This window comes from Taurulus bubalis (assembly GCF_910589615.1).
Source record: "Taurulus bubalis genome assembly, chromosome: 1".
Lineage (NCBI taxonomy): Eukaryota > Metazoa > Chordata > Actinopteri > Perciformes > Cottidae > Taurulus > Taurulus bubalis.
In genome coordinates, this window is record NC_136589.1 from 18,838,124 (window position 1) to 18,855,403 (window position 17,280).

The following is a 17,280-nucleotide window of genomic DNA, read 5'->3' on the forward strand; positions in this document are numbered from 1 at the left end:
TCATTACCGGTAATGTATATAAATTGCGACGTCTTACGGCAGTAGTAGCCACACTTTCAAAATTTCTTGTGAAATTTTCTAGTTATTATTATTAAGCCCGCAGGAGAACTTGAAGTGCGCTTGCTGCAGGGGTCTATGACCCCTTGCAGCTGAGCCACACTTAATAACAATAGTTGGACTGCTGAAGCAACCCAACTAATAAGCCCGCAGGAGAACATGAAGTGCGCTTTGCTCAGCTGAAGCCACACCTAATAATAAGTTGAATAAAGAAGATGATAACAATAGTTGGACTGCTGAAGCATTCCAACTAATAAGTTGAATAAAGAAGACGATAACAATAGTTGGACTGCTGAAGCATTCCAACTAATAAGCCCGCAGGAGAACATGAAGTGCGCTTGCTGCAGGGGTCTATGACCCCTTGTAGCTGAAGCCACACTTAATAAAGAAGTAGATAACAATAGTTGGACTGCTGAAGCATTCCAACTAATAAAGAAGACGATAACAATAGTTGGACTTCTGAAGCATTCCAACTAATAAAGAGGATAACAATAGTTGGACTGCTGAAGCATTACAACTAATAAAGAGGAGGATAACAATAGTTGGACTGCTGAAGCATTCCAACTAATAAGTTGAATAAAGAAGTAGATAACAATAGTTGGACTGCTGAAGCATTCCAACTAATAAGCCCGAGCAATAACATGAAGTGTGCTTGCTGCAGCGGTTTATGCCCCCTTGCAGCTGAGCCACACTTAATATGCCCGATCAATAACATGAAGTGCGCTTGCTGCAGGGTTCTATGACCCCTTGCAGCTGAGCCACACTTAATGAAAGAAGGAATATGAAAGTGAAACAAAGGTATTAAGAGTACAAAGCTACTAAAGTGTCTCTTCCGTTTCAAACATGCTGAATTAATTATATTCTCATACTAACAATGTCTCATATCCCTTTATGTTGTTAAGATTTATATGCAGATTATAATCTGATCATAGGAATATGCAGACAACAGTTTATGAAACACAGTTTGACCAAGAAGTGTTGACTTGATATGTTTTATTGTAATGTAAAAAAATAGTTGATTCAAAAGATGATGATCAGAAACATGACTGAAGAGATCGTCCAGTTTAACTCTTTCATCAAAGCTTCTGTAACTGAAGTCAAATAAAAGAATGAGGGCTGAGGCTGCAGTTCAACACCAGAGAGAATATCAAATATGTCAGTTTCATCACTTTACAGCAGTTTTCAGCAACGTTACGTTTGTAGTTTGTCAGCCGGTTTAACAGCTTATTGAAAGTATTTCCAAGTTATAGCAACAGTTATTTACATGATCTGCGTTTCTCGGTCATGATCGTCTGTTCTCGTGAACGGCCGAATGATACGCCACTTTAAATGTTGCCGCCACAAGGAATTGTGGGTCGGCATTATCTCCTTTCCTTTCGTAAAGGCAGTTCCAGTGGTTCCTTTGCTAAAAGAGCTAAGTTAGAAAGCATGAAGCTCCTTTCCTTTGCGTTTAGAGAATTCAACCAGCATTTATCATGTGTAGCCACTTAGGTACTGCCGGGCCATTTCACTCAATTAGGAAGGTTCCTAACCATAAAGGACTATTCGACTGCAGCCCTAGTGTCTCCATCATGAATCTGATCCATGAAATGAATGTTACATCCAGTCAAGAGCTCAGGTACGATTCCACCAATCAGGTAGCAGGGTTTCATGAAGCAGGTTGCTGAACCAATGAAACGAGATGAGGACATTTTCATGAGATTCATCCGAATATATATATATATACATTTATATATATGTATATATACGTGTGTGTGTGTGTGTGTATAAATAGCTTCAGTTTGTGAGGCGAGCAGCTGATTGTCCTTGTTCAAAAAAGCAAGAACGCCTCAGAACAAAACCCAGTGTGTGTGAGTGTGTGTGTGTGTCACTGCGTCAGTTAAAGGTGTGTTGCATAACTAGAGGTGGATGCAGATGTCACACATGAAAGTAACACACACACACACACACACACACACACACACACACACACACACACACACACACACACACACACACACACACACAGACACAGACACATTGTGAAGGCTTAGGAAGATCATGAGATGTGGAGAAAAGCTCCAGAAAAAGATTCTGTGTCCTTCATTACCCAGAATACCTTTCTCTGCAGAGACGTCTACACCCATCTTCCTCCTCCCCTCCTTCACACCTCCTCTTCCTCCTCCCCTCCTTCATCACCTCCTCATCTTCCTCCTCCCCTCCTTTATCACCTCCCCCTCTCTCATCACCTACTCATCTTCCTCCTCGCCTCCTTCACCACCTCCTCCTCCGCTTCATCTCTCATCAACTTCTCCCCTTCTTCATCACGTCATCTTCCTCCTCTCGCTCTTCTTCATCTTCGACCCCCCGGACAGGTCTGCCGCCCCCTTTCCATTAATTACATCCTCTCCACACACACACACACACACACACACACACGCACACACGCACGCACACACACACACACACACACACACACACACACACACACACACACACACACACAACAGGACAGGTAACACACACACTCTCACACACACACACACACACACACACACCCTCACTATTGAGTTAATTCATTACACACACACACGGACAACATCGCTCTACTAAAAGACTTTAAAACAGGTCTTTTTACATCACTCTACTAAAAGACTTTAAAACAGGTCTTTTTACATCGCTTTACTAAAGGACTTTAAAACAGGTCTTCTTTAAAGCGTGGAGTTGTTGAAGTCGTACCTCGGACCAGGATGGTGGTGGACTTCTTGGCGGGGTTTCCCACGTTATTGGACGCCACGCAGCTGTATGCGCCTCCGTCCTCCACGCTGACGGCAGGGACGGTCAATGTGCCGCCATTGACGACGCTCCTCTTCGGGAGCTCCTCCCCTCCGGGCCTCACCCACTCCAGGGAGGGGGGTGGGTCTCCGCCGGACGGCACGCACACCAGAGTGATCGTCTCCCCGGGGTTCACCACCAGGGGGTCGTCCAACAGAAGCTTCACAGAGGGAGGAGCTGGAGGAGGAAGAGGACATCTTTTATCTACATTTTTATTCATGAGTTTTTATAAATATTCTGTAATCATATTACTTATGATGATTTTCTTTAAAAAGCAACAACAAATGTTAAAAAACAATCATTTGGATGAACATGTGAATAAAACACTATTAAAAATTTAAATCTTTGTGTTTCAAGTCCAAGAAAGAACTTTTCTTTTCGTGATGTTTCTTGTTGTTTTAAGATTTTCTTGAAAATCTTAAAACAACGTGTACAGTAAATAAAGTTATATTTTTATATGTTATATTGTTATATTTTATATTGTTATATGCTATATTGTTTTATTGTTATATGATATATGTTATATTGTTCTATGATATATTATTTTTGATATATTCAGTAATACCTAAAAACATAAAAACACCTTCAGTAACAGAAATAAAGATTAATCGTATAGATTGTTTTCTTCAATCAATTGTGGAAAAAGCTGCTGAATGAATATTTTGATTCATGAATTACTTCCATCTTTCATGATGTTAAATCTGAGAGCTGATGATTATGAGTTTTCTGTGAAAAAAGATTAAACTGATGTTAACATGTGTCACATTCATGAGGTTTTAAATAAGTCTTCATGTGTATATATTCCATCGCGGGTTTCAAAGCTTTCGGATTCAGAAGAAAATAAAAAAAAAAAAAAAAAGAAAAAGAAAAGCTGCAGAAAAAGCCGCCGAATGCAGAAATAATAAGCAGGGAGGTAAAAATAGCCGAGTCGACCTCTGTTAAGCTGACATTGTGTAAATCCCATCAGCCACTGGGGCGAAGCAGAGGGATCTACTGTACAGGTCAGGGAGCCGAAGAGAGGAAGATCATTTATTTATCATGTACATCCAGGTGCAGATTAAAGAAATATTGAATCAGAAACGCCTTTCTGTCAGATGCAAAGGAGGAGGAATAATAACAATAATAAAAACAAACCTTTAAGTATCTCACAATCTTGATTTATTCATTTAAATAATGTTAAATGTAAAGACTATGATTATTATTTTGATTAAGAAGTGATTATTTGTGATTTTCATTTATTTCACACGTAAAATAAGTGCAGTAAAGGTAACAGGACAGTAATGATAATAAACAAGGCACATTTAGAGGGAACAAATAATTTTAGAATAATTTAAATTAATACATATTTGATCAAAAAAACCCAAAACGTTAAAATGTAATTTAGTTTTATGCAGTAAGTAATTATAGAAATAAACAGAAACCAGAAAGTATGTTACAAAATATGACAATTATTCACATTAAATTCTTCCTGTCATTCAGTGAAGCTGAAGGTGTGTGTGTTTGTGTGTGTTATATTCATAACATAGTGGGGACCTGTGAACACACCCCACATTGTGGGGACTCAGCTCTGAAGTTGAACTCTTCCCCAACGGCCGACGTGGATCTGCGTTTTGACATTGTTTACGTTTTTTAAATATTCATATCTTCGCGAAAAAACGGCGCTGTTCGTAGATCCGGCAAACTCTGTAGTTTCCGCCCTCTCCTCTGTGTGCTTATACGTGCTTCAGATCAAAGCCTGCAGAGTCTGTGTCGATCTCCGCCTTTTACCGTGGTTTGTCAATTCAGGTGTTCGTCGACGTTTTGTGTGAAACACCCAATGAACACTCAGGAAATCCCTAAGGACCTACCCACCCACCTACGCTGCAAAAAGATACTGGTTTTCACTTAGATAGACAGCAGACTACCCAGCTGTAAACCAGCTAAAAAACAGTGTTTTCTTGCAGTGTACTGTAGAACAGGGGCGTTTCTAGCATGTGTGCGCAATTTTTTTTGAGGCCCATTTGGGGCCCCGGATATCCATTGTTTCAGACAGTTCATAGATTGGTTCAATCAGAAAGAGTGTGATTTTGCTCTGTAGTTTTGCTTGCATTCATTCAGTATATAATAATATAAGAGACAGGATTTCAGGGTCAACACAAATATGAACTTTTCTCAAATAACAAGATATAAATACTTTTCCTGCTTGTAAAGGACCGACGGATAAACTAGCTTTCATATCTACATCACTCCCAAATCCAATGGATGGAGAATGGATCTGACAGTGTCAACTTTTGAGTTGTTACTTAATTTTGAGCAGAAGGGAATAAGATTTTGATCAACATTTACATCTAATTTGTTGTCTGTGTAGTTTTTACAAACCAGTGATATTTTATGCTAATTTGGACACTATCACTGAGATAAAGATGAACTAGTTCAGTGTCAAATGTACCATTCAATTGTAAAAAAAAAACATGAATACCAAAAAGAAATCTTAATTATCGAATGATAAATATTGTATCATGGTACTCCTTGGTATAGTTTACATTGAGCTAAACTTCTTGGTATAGTTTACTGTGAGATAAACTCCTTGGTGTAGTTTACTGTGAGCTAAACTCCTTGGTATAGTTTACTTTGAGCTAAACTCCTTGGTATAGTTTACTTTGAGCTAAACTCCTTGGTATAATCCTGCTGTGGTTCATGAGAGACTTTACTTGGCAGAGTGAGAAAGCCAGCGCAGCAGCCTCTACAAGGTCCTCGTGCCCTAAGGTTAAGTATGATGATAGGCTATTAGATTGTAATTTTAAGGGGAGAAAACATACAAACCAGAACACACACACATATGTAGCATGTTAGAGTTATAAATAATGTGTCCATGTGAGAAACAATAGTTTAATTTAATAACATCACCATTTACATTTTTCAGCTTTAGGGTCATATTTTTTCTTTACACTTCTGCCTTATGACAATGGTGCCTCATTATATAGAGAGCTGAGATTGTTACGCAATTTTTGATGTAAAACATGGGTATGTATCGTATATGCAAGTGCCTTAAAAGGTGAAGTTAAGAAATTATGTAAAATCAAGAAAATTACCTCAGTGCCCAGAGGGTTAAGGTACAGACTCTGACTGCGGTGTGTATGTGTGTGTGTGTGTGTGTGTGCGGTGTGTGTGTGTGTTACCTGTCCTGTTGTTCAGACTGAAGTGGGCGCTCTTGTCTCCGATGCCACAGACGCTCCTGACGGAGGAGGTGCAGGTGTAGCCGGCGTAATCCTGAGGACGGAGATTCTTCAGCTTCAAGATCTTCGTCTCCCCCTGTAACACACACACACACACACACACACACACACACACACACACACACACACACACACACACACACACACACACACACGTTAATCTTACTGTACATCGCCTTTCATTCACAAGTTTCTGCTGAAAGTTTAATATTTAAGTTCATATTTTTGTATTCATGTCATAATAAATTAAAATAAACTATTATATTTAAAATAAGAAATCAGTTAAAATACATAATAAATGAAATGAAATAAGTACAATATATTGCAAACAAATAAAATAAATGGACTAAAAGTAATAGAACGTAGAATAAATATTTAATAAATACTCAAACTAAATAATTGAAAACATTTTAATTATCAAATTAAATCAAAATAGAAATAAATATAAAATCCTCCTCCTTCTCTTTCTCCTCCCTACTAAATCTCTCTTATCTCCTCTGCTCTGCCTTCCTCCTCACGGACAGATGAGATGAGATAACATTTAATGAGATGTTTGTGAAAAGATGATGATGATGATGATGATGAGGAGATAAGTTCCTCATTAGTACAGAGGAGGAGCAAGAGGAAGAGCAGAAGCAAGAGCAAAAGGAGCAGGAGTAGGAGCAGGAGGAGCAGGTGGAGCAAAAGGAGCAAGAGGAGCAAGAGGAGCAGGAGCAGGAGGAGCAAGAGGAGCTTGGTGGACTGGTCAGAGCCTTCTTCAGAGCCTTCTCCTCCTCTTCCTCCTCCTCTCCTCCTCCTCTTCTTCCTCCTCACCTGAGTGAAGAAGGGCTCGTAGATCTCCACCCCAGTGTCTGATCCCTGTGTCAGCGCCTGGCTGCCTCTCCTCCAGCTGTAGAGCACCGGTGGGTTGGAGGAGGCCTCGCAGCGCAGGAACACAGTGCGCTCCGAGTAGAACTGCTCCTTGGCCTCGCCCACGCTCTGGTGCACCGAGATCACAGGCTGGTCCAGGTCTGTGGAGATGTTCTACGTCAGCGTATATATAGTGTTGTATAATATATACACAAATATGACTACGTTACCGTATATAACATATAGTGTTAAACAATATATATACAAATATATCTACGTCAGCGTATATATATATATAAATATATATATATATATATATATATATATATATATATATACATATATATATATATATATACATATATATATATATATATATATATATGTATATATATATATAGTGTTGTATAATATATACACAAATATGTCTACGTCAGCGTATATATAGTGTTGTATAATATATATACAACTATGTCTACGTCAGCATATCATATAGTGTTATATAATATATATACAAATATGTATACGTCAGATTATGCATATAGTGTTAAATAATATATATACAAATATATCTACGTCAGCGTAGATATATATATAGTGTTCAATAATAGATATACAAATATATCTACGTCAGCATATATATAGTGTTGTACAGTGGCGGCCCGTTTTATTAAGTTTTTTTTTTTTAAGTTATATCTATTTTATAATGTAATTGTTTTTCATAAATACACTACATGTATTATATTTTTTTCTCCCTATTAGCTTATTTTCTCATTGCACAGCTCCTGTCTTGTATAATCCTCAGCTTCACCTCTGTTTCTCTCTATGGTAGAGAAGCCGGTCAAATTACACGGTGACAGCCAGCTAGATGGGCTCTCACACTCACAGCTGTATGCACCTAGTCAAGTTGGTTGCGATCCGCCATTAAACTGAAGAAGAAGAAGAAGCAGCTGACTTTCCGTGTGGACACTGCTTGGACACTTGGACCTGCTGTCCTCCCCGCCCCTTGGCACATCTCACCCTGCCTGGCCACCCGAGGTGCGACAGAAACAGGTCTGCGCTAGCTCACGCAGACCTGCTTGGCCCGCCACTGGTGTTGTATAATATATATATACAAATATATCTACGTCAACGTATAGATATATGTAATATAGAAATAAAACTATATAATATAGAAACATTCAAATATATATAGTGTTGTATAAGATATAGATACAAATATATCTACGTCAATGTATATGTATACATATATACAGTAAAGTGTTATATATATAAATATATCTACGTCAACGTATTGATATATATAGTGTTATAAAATATATAAGCACAAATATATCTATGTCAACATATACATATATATATAGTGTTATATAAGATATAAATACAACTATATAAATATCTAAACATTTAAATATATATAGTGTTATGTAAGATATGAATACAAATATATATACGGCAACATATACATTAGTGGTGGGCTGTCAGGGCCTGCTAAGCCTTCACTACTGGCCTAAACAGAATCACAAAGTTATAGCTATTCTATAATTGAATTGTTCTTCACAAATACACTACATGTATTATAATATTTTTTCCTTATCATCTTATTTTCTCATTGCACAGCTCCTGCCTTCCTCTGTTGCTCTGCCTTCAGCCTGCTGCACTGTGTTCAGTGCTGCAGGCTTTCATCCAATCAGATTTTTTCCTCCGGTGTCTCTATTTCAGCAAAGCAGTTGAAGCAGGCCTTTGCAGATTAAAGTACACGTTGTGGTTGATTGTCATGGACTTTAACAAATCAGATCTTTAGTTTGACAAGCTGGGTGTATTCTTTGACGTGCAGCGCCTGCAAAATGGCGTGGACATGTGATTAGTCAGTGTCTTTATTAATTGAACAGCACCTGGTGAGTGAACTACCCCGCTTGGCTCTCCGCTGGCTCCCACCTCCACAGAGCTAGCTTAGAGAGGTGTTGGGAAAGCGCTCGCTGTTAGCCCTGTTTTCCATTAAGCCACCTCGGGTGAGCGTGGTGGCATCGTTGGTGGGTGCCGGGGTGGCTGTCTGAGAGGCGGTGCGGGGAGAACAGCTGGGAGTTGGGCTGCTGCTGCTACTTCTGCTGCAGCAATGTTCTGATATACGTTTCTGGGGCTTTTATTGTGAAGGAAAAAACGGAAGGAGAGGAGATGAAATGTTCTAATGAAGTGTGGAGTGAGAATAAAAGTGGTTGCTGTCTTGTGCAAACTACACAGTATCGTGTTGTTGTTTTATTAATAAAGTGAAGTATAGGCGAAAGATAAACCCTCGGCTACATAACTAAATGTGACTGGTTCTTGTGATTTGAACTACATGCATTGTCCATTTAATGACGCAGCATCATGTCATGCGCGTATTTATGTAAACCAGTGTGCCGTGAGAGATCGTCAGGTGTGCCGCGGGAAAATATTGAATTTCACTTAATTGGTCCAACATTTTCTTATTTAGTTGCCGCAAATATTTTTTAATTGTTGAACGTCTGAGCTGCAATATAGTGGCTGGCCTAGTCATTTCCTATAGAACATGTCTACACCGTGTTCTGTTATTAAACAAACTAAACAGCCGTTATTGATCTTATCTACACGACAGCATGTAATTTCTGTCTCTACATGGTCGCGTTACAACTTTTCTCTGCTCTCGGCATTGCGCACGCCGGAGTTCCGCCCCGATGCGATGCACACAGGTGAGACACAGCGGACAGAGAGCAACATATTTTTCGCGAGTGGCGAAAAATATGTTGCATGCTTTTCACAATGGGATTTGCTGCTTTAAGCTATCAGTATTTTAACCCTTGTGTTATCTTGGGGTCAAAATGACCCGTGTAAGAGTGTATATGTATGTGTGTTGATGGGTCATTTTGACCCCAAGACAACACGAGGGTGAAGCTATGAGCTCTCACTTTTAAAGCCCAACAGTTAATGTATTTGCAAGTCAAGACAAACATCCAACAGCCTGCAACCTGCAGAGCTCGATAAATGATGTTTTTGACTTCGCATATCGAGAGGCTCTGGAAATATTCTTCCAAAAGCCTGAAAAACACACTGCAGTGACAAAGCCTGCACACTTTGTGGTTGTCATTAAAATAAATGAACACCATGTTTCCTTTAAGTCAGTATTTATTAAACTGGGGCGGTATTTATTACAGGTGGGGCACAAGAGAAAATGCTGATTTTAAATGTTCACCGTCCACCGATTCTTGTCATTTTGTCAAAAGCAGATCTTTATGAGATCTCCCTCCGTGAGGTCTTTTCTGCTGTTGCGTCTCTCAACATTGAGCATGAATTGAGAGGCTGTATCAAATCTACAAACCCGTTTTAAAAGATTTGTAGAAGAAAGCAGCTCACTGCAGCCACTAATACTGATACAACTTGATGCTCACACATCTGTACTCATTCTGTTTTGTTTTGCAAAAAAATAGCTTATTGTTTTCCACAACAAGCCATTTAGTAGTAACTAAATATTATTTATTTTTTGTACTGGTATAACTTTATTTTCATTTTTCAAACAAAGTGATAACACTTTGTTTTTTTGTCTGATGGAGCAATCGTGTTTACTTAAAAGTGATTGCAATGTTCTTTATTCTATTATTTATAAAAAGTACTGTGAGGTATTACTTTGCACTAATTATCCACCACATATGCTGTATTATGCTACAATGTGACATTTTGTAACGTTTTGGGTTGTTGGTGTGCCGCGATATTTTTTTATTGTAGAAAATGTGCCTCTGCTCAAAAAAAGTTGAAAAACACTGATGTAAACAATATCAGACGGCACTGAAGGCCTAGGTCCAAAATGCACGGCCCGCCACTGGTATACATATATATATATATATATATATATATATATATATATATATATATATATAGTGTTGTATAAGATATAAATACAAATATATATATATATATATATATATATATATATATATATATATATATATAAATATAGTATGATATAAGATATACATATATAGTATTATATAATATATAAATACACATATATGCATATATAAATAGTATTATATAAGATATTAATACAAATATATGAATATACAAATACATATAGCATTATATAAGATATAAATACAAATATATGTATCTATAAATATATATTGTATTGTATAAGATATAAATAGAAATATATGAATATACAAATATATAACTATATATGGTATTATATAGATATAAATAGAAATATATCAATACATAAATATATAAACATATATATATAATTATAGAAGATATAAATACAAATATAGCTATATATAAATACATTATCAAAGGACATTTAAAAACATAAAAACATTAACAGATAAATAAGCCTCTGGGCCATGAAGGGAGCACTCAGACGCGATGCGTTCAGGTACCACTTAAATCCCTGTAATCCAGTAAGAAGGACGCTCCGGGATATTATGGCTGTTACACAACGGCGCTCACAGCTCGCAGGTATTCTTTGTTACTTCAGGAGGAAACCTTTAGACGTTAGAGAGACACAGCAGAGGACGGTTCTGTACTGGGATTACTGGGATTACTGGGATGGTGTGCATCCCAGCTGCAACAATAAGTATAACTCCACCAATGTAGGTCAACAACCATCAGACACAAACAACCAGCCTGAGATGTGAGGACACATGTGAGGACACAAGGAGGTGAGTAGATATGTGAGGACACAAGGAGGTAAGGACACAAGGAGGTAAGGACACAAGGAGGTGAGGATACAGGTGAGGACCAGAAGGAGCTTTGATCCACCTGGAGTTCTTTTAGCGGCTCACACTTCCCCCTCCAAAATCAAGTGGGAGGTAAACTGGGAATACACCCAGTTCTCTCTCAGCGGAGGAACCATCCGTTTCCAGTCTTTATGCTAAGCTAACTGTTTCCAGTCTTTATGCTAAACTAACTGCTTTCCTGTCTCCGGTGCTAATGCTAAGCTAACCCATGTGCATGCCCGTATGCTCACAGTAGACGTCGACCCGTACAGACCGCATGGCGGGTGCCCCCAGCCCGTTCTCAGCCTTGCAGTAGTAGCGCCCCCCTTGGTGGCGGCTGATGTTGCTGATCTTCAGAGTTTCGTTGAGCAGCGTCGAGTCGCCTTGGCGGTCCGGAGCTCCGCCCGCAGTCTTAGTCCAACGGATCTGCACAGGGAGGGTAGACTGGTTAGACTGGTTGATGCTGACCAGTTCAAACTACCTTACACTGGTTTAGGTCAGGGATACATACCCGACAACTGTGTGTGTGTGTGTGTGTGTGTGTGTGTGTGTGTGTGTGTGTGTGTGTGTGTGTATGTGTGTGTTTGTGTTAGAATGGTGAATGGATGCCAGACTGCAGATTAACTATGTGTGCGGTTCACATTTGTCCTCATTCAGCATCTGTCAGATTTACATTCGTCCTTTCATGTCTTCCATCATCATCATCACCATCATCATCTGTCTCTTTTCTCCTTTTAGTTTTTAATTACTGATTAATCATTAAAATCATAGAAACTGACTTTAAACAATGTTATTCATATTGACATAAATATTTATATAAATATATGTATATATATACACACATATGTATGTATGTGAGAGTGCAGTGTGAGTGATGACAGTGTTGTTGTTGTCTTTGAACAAAAGGAGCGCTCCTCAACCTTCTGAGGGGTCCTTGTTCTCTCTGGTAAACAATGGAGATGTCCAGGGCTTTTATTGCGAAAGGGAAGGAGTTTAAAGGAGTCATAATGTTATGACGTTATAAAGTCATAACGTCATAAAGTCATAACGTTGTAACAATTCACCCTCGGACCCTCAGAGGGGAAAAGCACAATGCTAGATTAAAAAGGAACTGGGCGGATCTGTTGTTAATATCTTTAAATTGCTGCCACCGGATTGCGTAACCCAAAAGTTGACAAGCAAAGCTCTGCGATGGGCCGACACGTGGCGAGACGCCGCATTCCTCTGCCCCGCGCTACCTCACTGCAGTGTTGATAGCCAACCGGAACTCAGGCAACCACCGGTCTCAGTCTTGATGGTGGTCACCAACAAAGGAGGCAATCATGGTCTTCAGCGTCCTGTTGACCCTCTCCGTCAGATTGGTCTGGGGGTGGTACGCCGTAGTGAGCTGACTTGTGAATTGGGGTCCCAGATCCGAGACCAGGTACGCCGGTACACCCCAGTAGGTGAAGATGTCATTTTTCAAGATCTGAAAGACCTTTGGAGTTTTGGCATCCTTCAGAGCAAAAAGCTCTACCTATTTAGTTTAATAGTCCACAACTACCATCATGACTGAATTCCGGGCCTTGCTGAATGGGAAGGGCCCCATGAAGTCCACACCTATCATCTCCCCGGGTTCTTTGACCTCAGTTGTCTGGAGCTGACCAGCTGGCTTCGTGGTGTTAGAGCCTTTTTATTGCTGACAAATATGGCAGAAACGGACATGGCCCCAAACATCCTTGTGGACTGTTGGCCACCACGCCACCTCTAGGATCTTTAGGAGCGTCTTCATCCTTCCTAAATGCCCTGCGAAGGGGCTATCATGGAAGTAAGCCAGAAACTCAGGGGCTAGTATGGCCGGAAAGACTAACTGGTAGTTGAATCCTCCATACTTTGACGGTACACCCCGATACAACACTCCTTGTTGTAGTTGATAATGAATGTGGCTGGGTGTGGGCTGGCAAACGGTTTGGCCGAGCTCTTGGCATAAAGCATCAGTCTGCTGAGTCTCTTCAATGTCCTGTAGGAAACTGGGTAGGTCAGAGCAGCACACACTACCTTCTTGTAGTGGAGGTGGTGCACGAGACAGCGCATCCGGAACGGCATTACAGCAACCCTTCTTATAATGAACCCAGAAAGAGAATGCCTGCAGGCGCAGAACCCATCTGGTGAGCCGTGACGATTCTTTGGGACAGTTGAATGCCAAGGCCAGAGCACTGTGGTCTGTAAACACATCAAATGTTTCCCCTTCCAGGAAATGATGCCACTCCAAGGTGGAATACCTCAATTCATCACCCTGGAGAGCTCTTGATGCAAAGGCGATGACTCTTTCGAAAATGTCATGCACCAGGCATCATGGTGGGTTTTAGCATTAACTCCCCTTAAGTCCACACAGAAATGGGGTGTTCCATCTTTCCTCGGGGTCAAAACTACGGGGGAGGCCCATGCAGAAGGGTATGGTTCAATGACGGCATCACTTAGTATTTTGTTAAGTAGTCCCTCGATAACCGCTTGCTTCTGTGGTGACACTCGGTAGGCTCTCCTTCGTACTGGCAGCTCGTCTGCAGTTCAGATCTTATGCCTTGCGACTTCGGTGGCCCCAGTGGACTCTGTCCACACTGTAGACCACTTCTGCAACAGCGACCTGACTACTTCCGGTTGAGCCTCCCACAGTGGAATTGCAGGCTGTTTGTCATAAGCGTCTTCCATTACTGCCATGTCAAAGTTGACTGCAGGCTCTGAATGACCCCATTTTAGTGACTCACGAGTCTTTTATATAATTTATACTCCTTTCCCCCGTTCATGCTACATCTTCTCAGGTGTGGCTTTAAGATCATCTGGCTTGCGCACATAAAGTCCAGGCCGAGCAGTAACGGCATGCATAGCTGGTCTTTGCCGAGTATATGTATGCTAATGGTTATGGGGGATCGTGGAAATTGAGGAGTGTAGTGTTTTTCAAGCTTAGTTTGTCACATTTGGACTTGCACATCTATGTAAAATAAATTGTTCATGTGTAAATTACAATGCATGAAATATGATAATTAATAAGGGATATTATTATGAATGATTTGTAATTGTATAGATATTAAGGTCATTTTTATTACTGTATAATGATGTCCATGTGTACATTGCAATGCTTAAGAGGAATTATTGTTTATCATGTCACAGAGTCACTGGTTTGCTGAGGGTCACATGGTCTCTGTACTGGAGAGTGCAGAGGTCATTTACACACAGACAGTGGTTGAGGGTTTTACAAAGGAGCATTTGGTCTTAAGGAACAAAGAGAATGGACCACCTGTGGTTCGTCCTGGGGTTTATGACACGAGATAAGGAACTGGTGGGGGATTCGATTTGCATTTCAGCCAGCAGAGGTGAAAGGTTTCTGTTGGAGGACTGAGCTGTAGTAAGATTCTCATCAGCTGTAACATAGTAAACACAGGAGGGTGGAGTGAGGACTTCAGGGCCCTATTTCTCGTACCTGGCTAAACAAAGTTAAGCAAATGTCCTAATCTCCATCTTAAATTAGCGAGATGATTGACATCAGGCTATCTGGGTTTCTTCACGGCTGATCCGCGCTGAAACGGTCTCGTTAATTCTAGCCAGACGTCAGTCATCTGGATAAATGCGCGCGCCCGCTCCTCTTCAGAAGGGATAATAATGGAGCACTGACACCACGATGTTCTAACAGTACAATGGCAAATAAACTCAGAGGAACCTCTTTTTATTTCTCTAATGAGAAGCAGGAGATGATCATGAAGGCATATGAGGAAGTCAATACCGTAGTCATTCACAGCAAACGCGTTGCGAATATTCCAACGTTTTTGCAACATTGTTGCCGTGAACGCAACTTTAACAGCGCTCGCTGCGAAACATAAGCGTCGCAAATATATCAGACAAGTTAAATGCGTTAGTGTTGAGAAAATGTATCGGCTAATTTGAAGTGCTTCATCACCCAAATCAATCAGATTATATTTACGAATAAATATATACTTATGAGGATATATGTACTGTATGCACGTATGAATCATGTACTATATATGTGTATATGAGTTTGAATATGTGTATAGGCGGATCAGTATGTATGTATTATTCATAATCAGAAATTCAATCAATTGAAGCAGTGAAAATAAATTATGTGTGATTCTCTGTATTCTCATCACGATCACCTTAATCATGTTCTACAATAATGATATGTATGGTGTACTAATAGCACTGTCATATAATTATGAGTGCTTTCAACACATCCATGAGTTTCTTAAGAGCTAAATAAACTTAAGAACGGCGCGGCATGCAGCGGCTGATAGTCTGTGTCTGAGACGGGCGATCAGCTGCGCCTGTGGTGGTCAATGTCCGCGGCTCGAGAAGCTATCGTCAATAAATTATTTCTTGCCGGCAAAATCTATAGCGCCGCGTACAGGAAGTCATGATAATGTAAAGGATGGATCCTGGCGATCTGAAAGAACTCTCTCCCTATAAAACTAATATAACTAATATCGCTCCTTCATCAATGAGGAAGGGAGCTGCCTTTTTTGTCTGTGGGAGTGGTCAGCTTATCCAGTGAATTTCAGTAAGCCTGCCCGGGAGCAGGTTTAAATTTTTGGATGTGTTGCTATGGTGATTTATCTAAGCTTGCTTCGAGAAACCGAGAAAGCCTGACCTACGTCATATTATCCTGACAATTATCCCGGTAACTCAGTAAGCCAGGTACGAGAAATAGGGCCCAGGTACCGGAAAACATGAATGTTATGGAGCCATTATCAAAAATCTGCGCCAAAGAGAGACTCCGCCCCTGTGGGACTTTTAGCCAATCGCATGCCGTAGATTTGAACCAATGAGGCGAATGAGCTGGGATGTTAAAACCCGATTGTAGATTCCTGTTCGAGGTCTTTGAGTTGAAGCGAGACAGGAACGGTCTGTGGAGCAGAAGCTCGGCTGAGTATATGTACACTGTATCACCATTTGAACTTTAATTAAACCGTTAATTATAACTCTTTGATTTTCTGTATTTCTTCTCTGCCATGAGCACCCGAGGTTCTACGAATACTTTTCAGGAGCAAGACAGTTTTGTCAATTGCCTGGCTCTCTTGCCCTTTGGCCATAATAAACTTAGGGATCTCACTTGCACCTAATGTCTCCCCCGCCTTTCTAATGCTGCTCCACAGCGTTCTACTCATTAAGGAGTAAGTGCAACCTGAGTTGAGGACTGCGTCACCTTGTAAGCCTTGGATCCCTATTGGCACCACTAGGAGAGTGGGAACACCCAGCACCGAGGCCACTTCCGCGTCGTGCCCCCCTCACTCTCTGCTCAGACACAAACACTGCAGGTACAACCTGAGACACAGCAGAGCGGACAGCATCATCACCCATAGAACACTTTTCTACAACAGCTTCTTCCCTGCCACAGTCAGACTGTTGGTAAAACCAAACTGTGAATAGGAACAGCACTCAGGACTTACCTATTTATTTATCACTGTAATAAAAAACAAAAACTGTATCTTTTAACCTCCTTGTATATATGACCACACTACATTTGTACATGTAGTGTTTTTTTCATATTTCGTACAGTGTTTTCATATTTTATTTTATATTCTGTATAGTGTTCTCATATTTTATATTTTGTCTCTTTCCTGTATAGTGTG

At 40.2% G+C, this 17,280-nt stretch overlaps 1 protein-coding gene across 1 annotated transcript in view; it reads right to left on the minus strand.

The window, feature by feature from the left end:
* mdga2a (MAM domain containing glycosylphosphatidylinositol anchor 2a) overlaps positions 1-17,280 on the minus strand; it is a gene marked incomplete at its 3' end in the record, with an annotated part of 99,827 nt that overhangs the window by 42,517 nt on the left and 40,030 nt on the right. The window contains exons 3-6 of the mRNA XM_079221208.1: positions 11,914-12,088; positions 6,900-7,096; positions 6,030-6,162; positions 2,776-3,048 (exon numbers count right to left, since the gene is read on the minus strand). Of these exons, the coding sequence (XP_079077334.1) occupies positions 2,776-3,048; positions 6,030-6,162; positions 6,900-7,096; positions 11,914-12,088 (778 nt within the window). The remainder of the gene's footprint in view (positions 1-2,775; positions 3,049-6,029; positions 6,163-6,899; positions 7,097-11,913; positions 12,089-17,280) is intronic.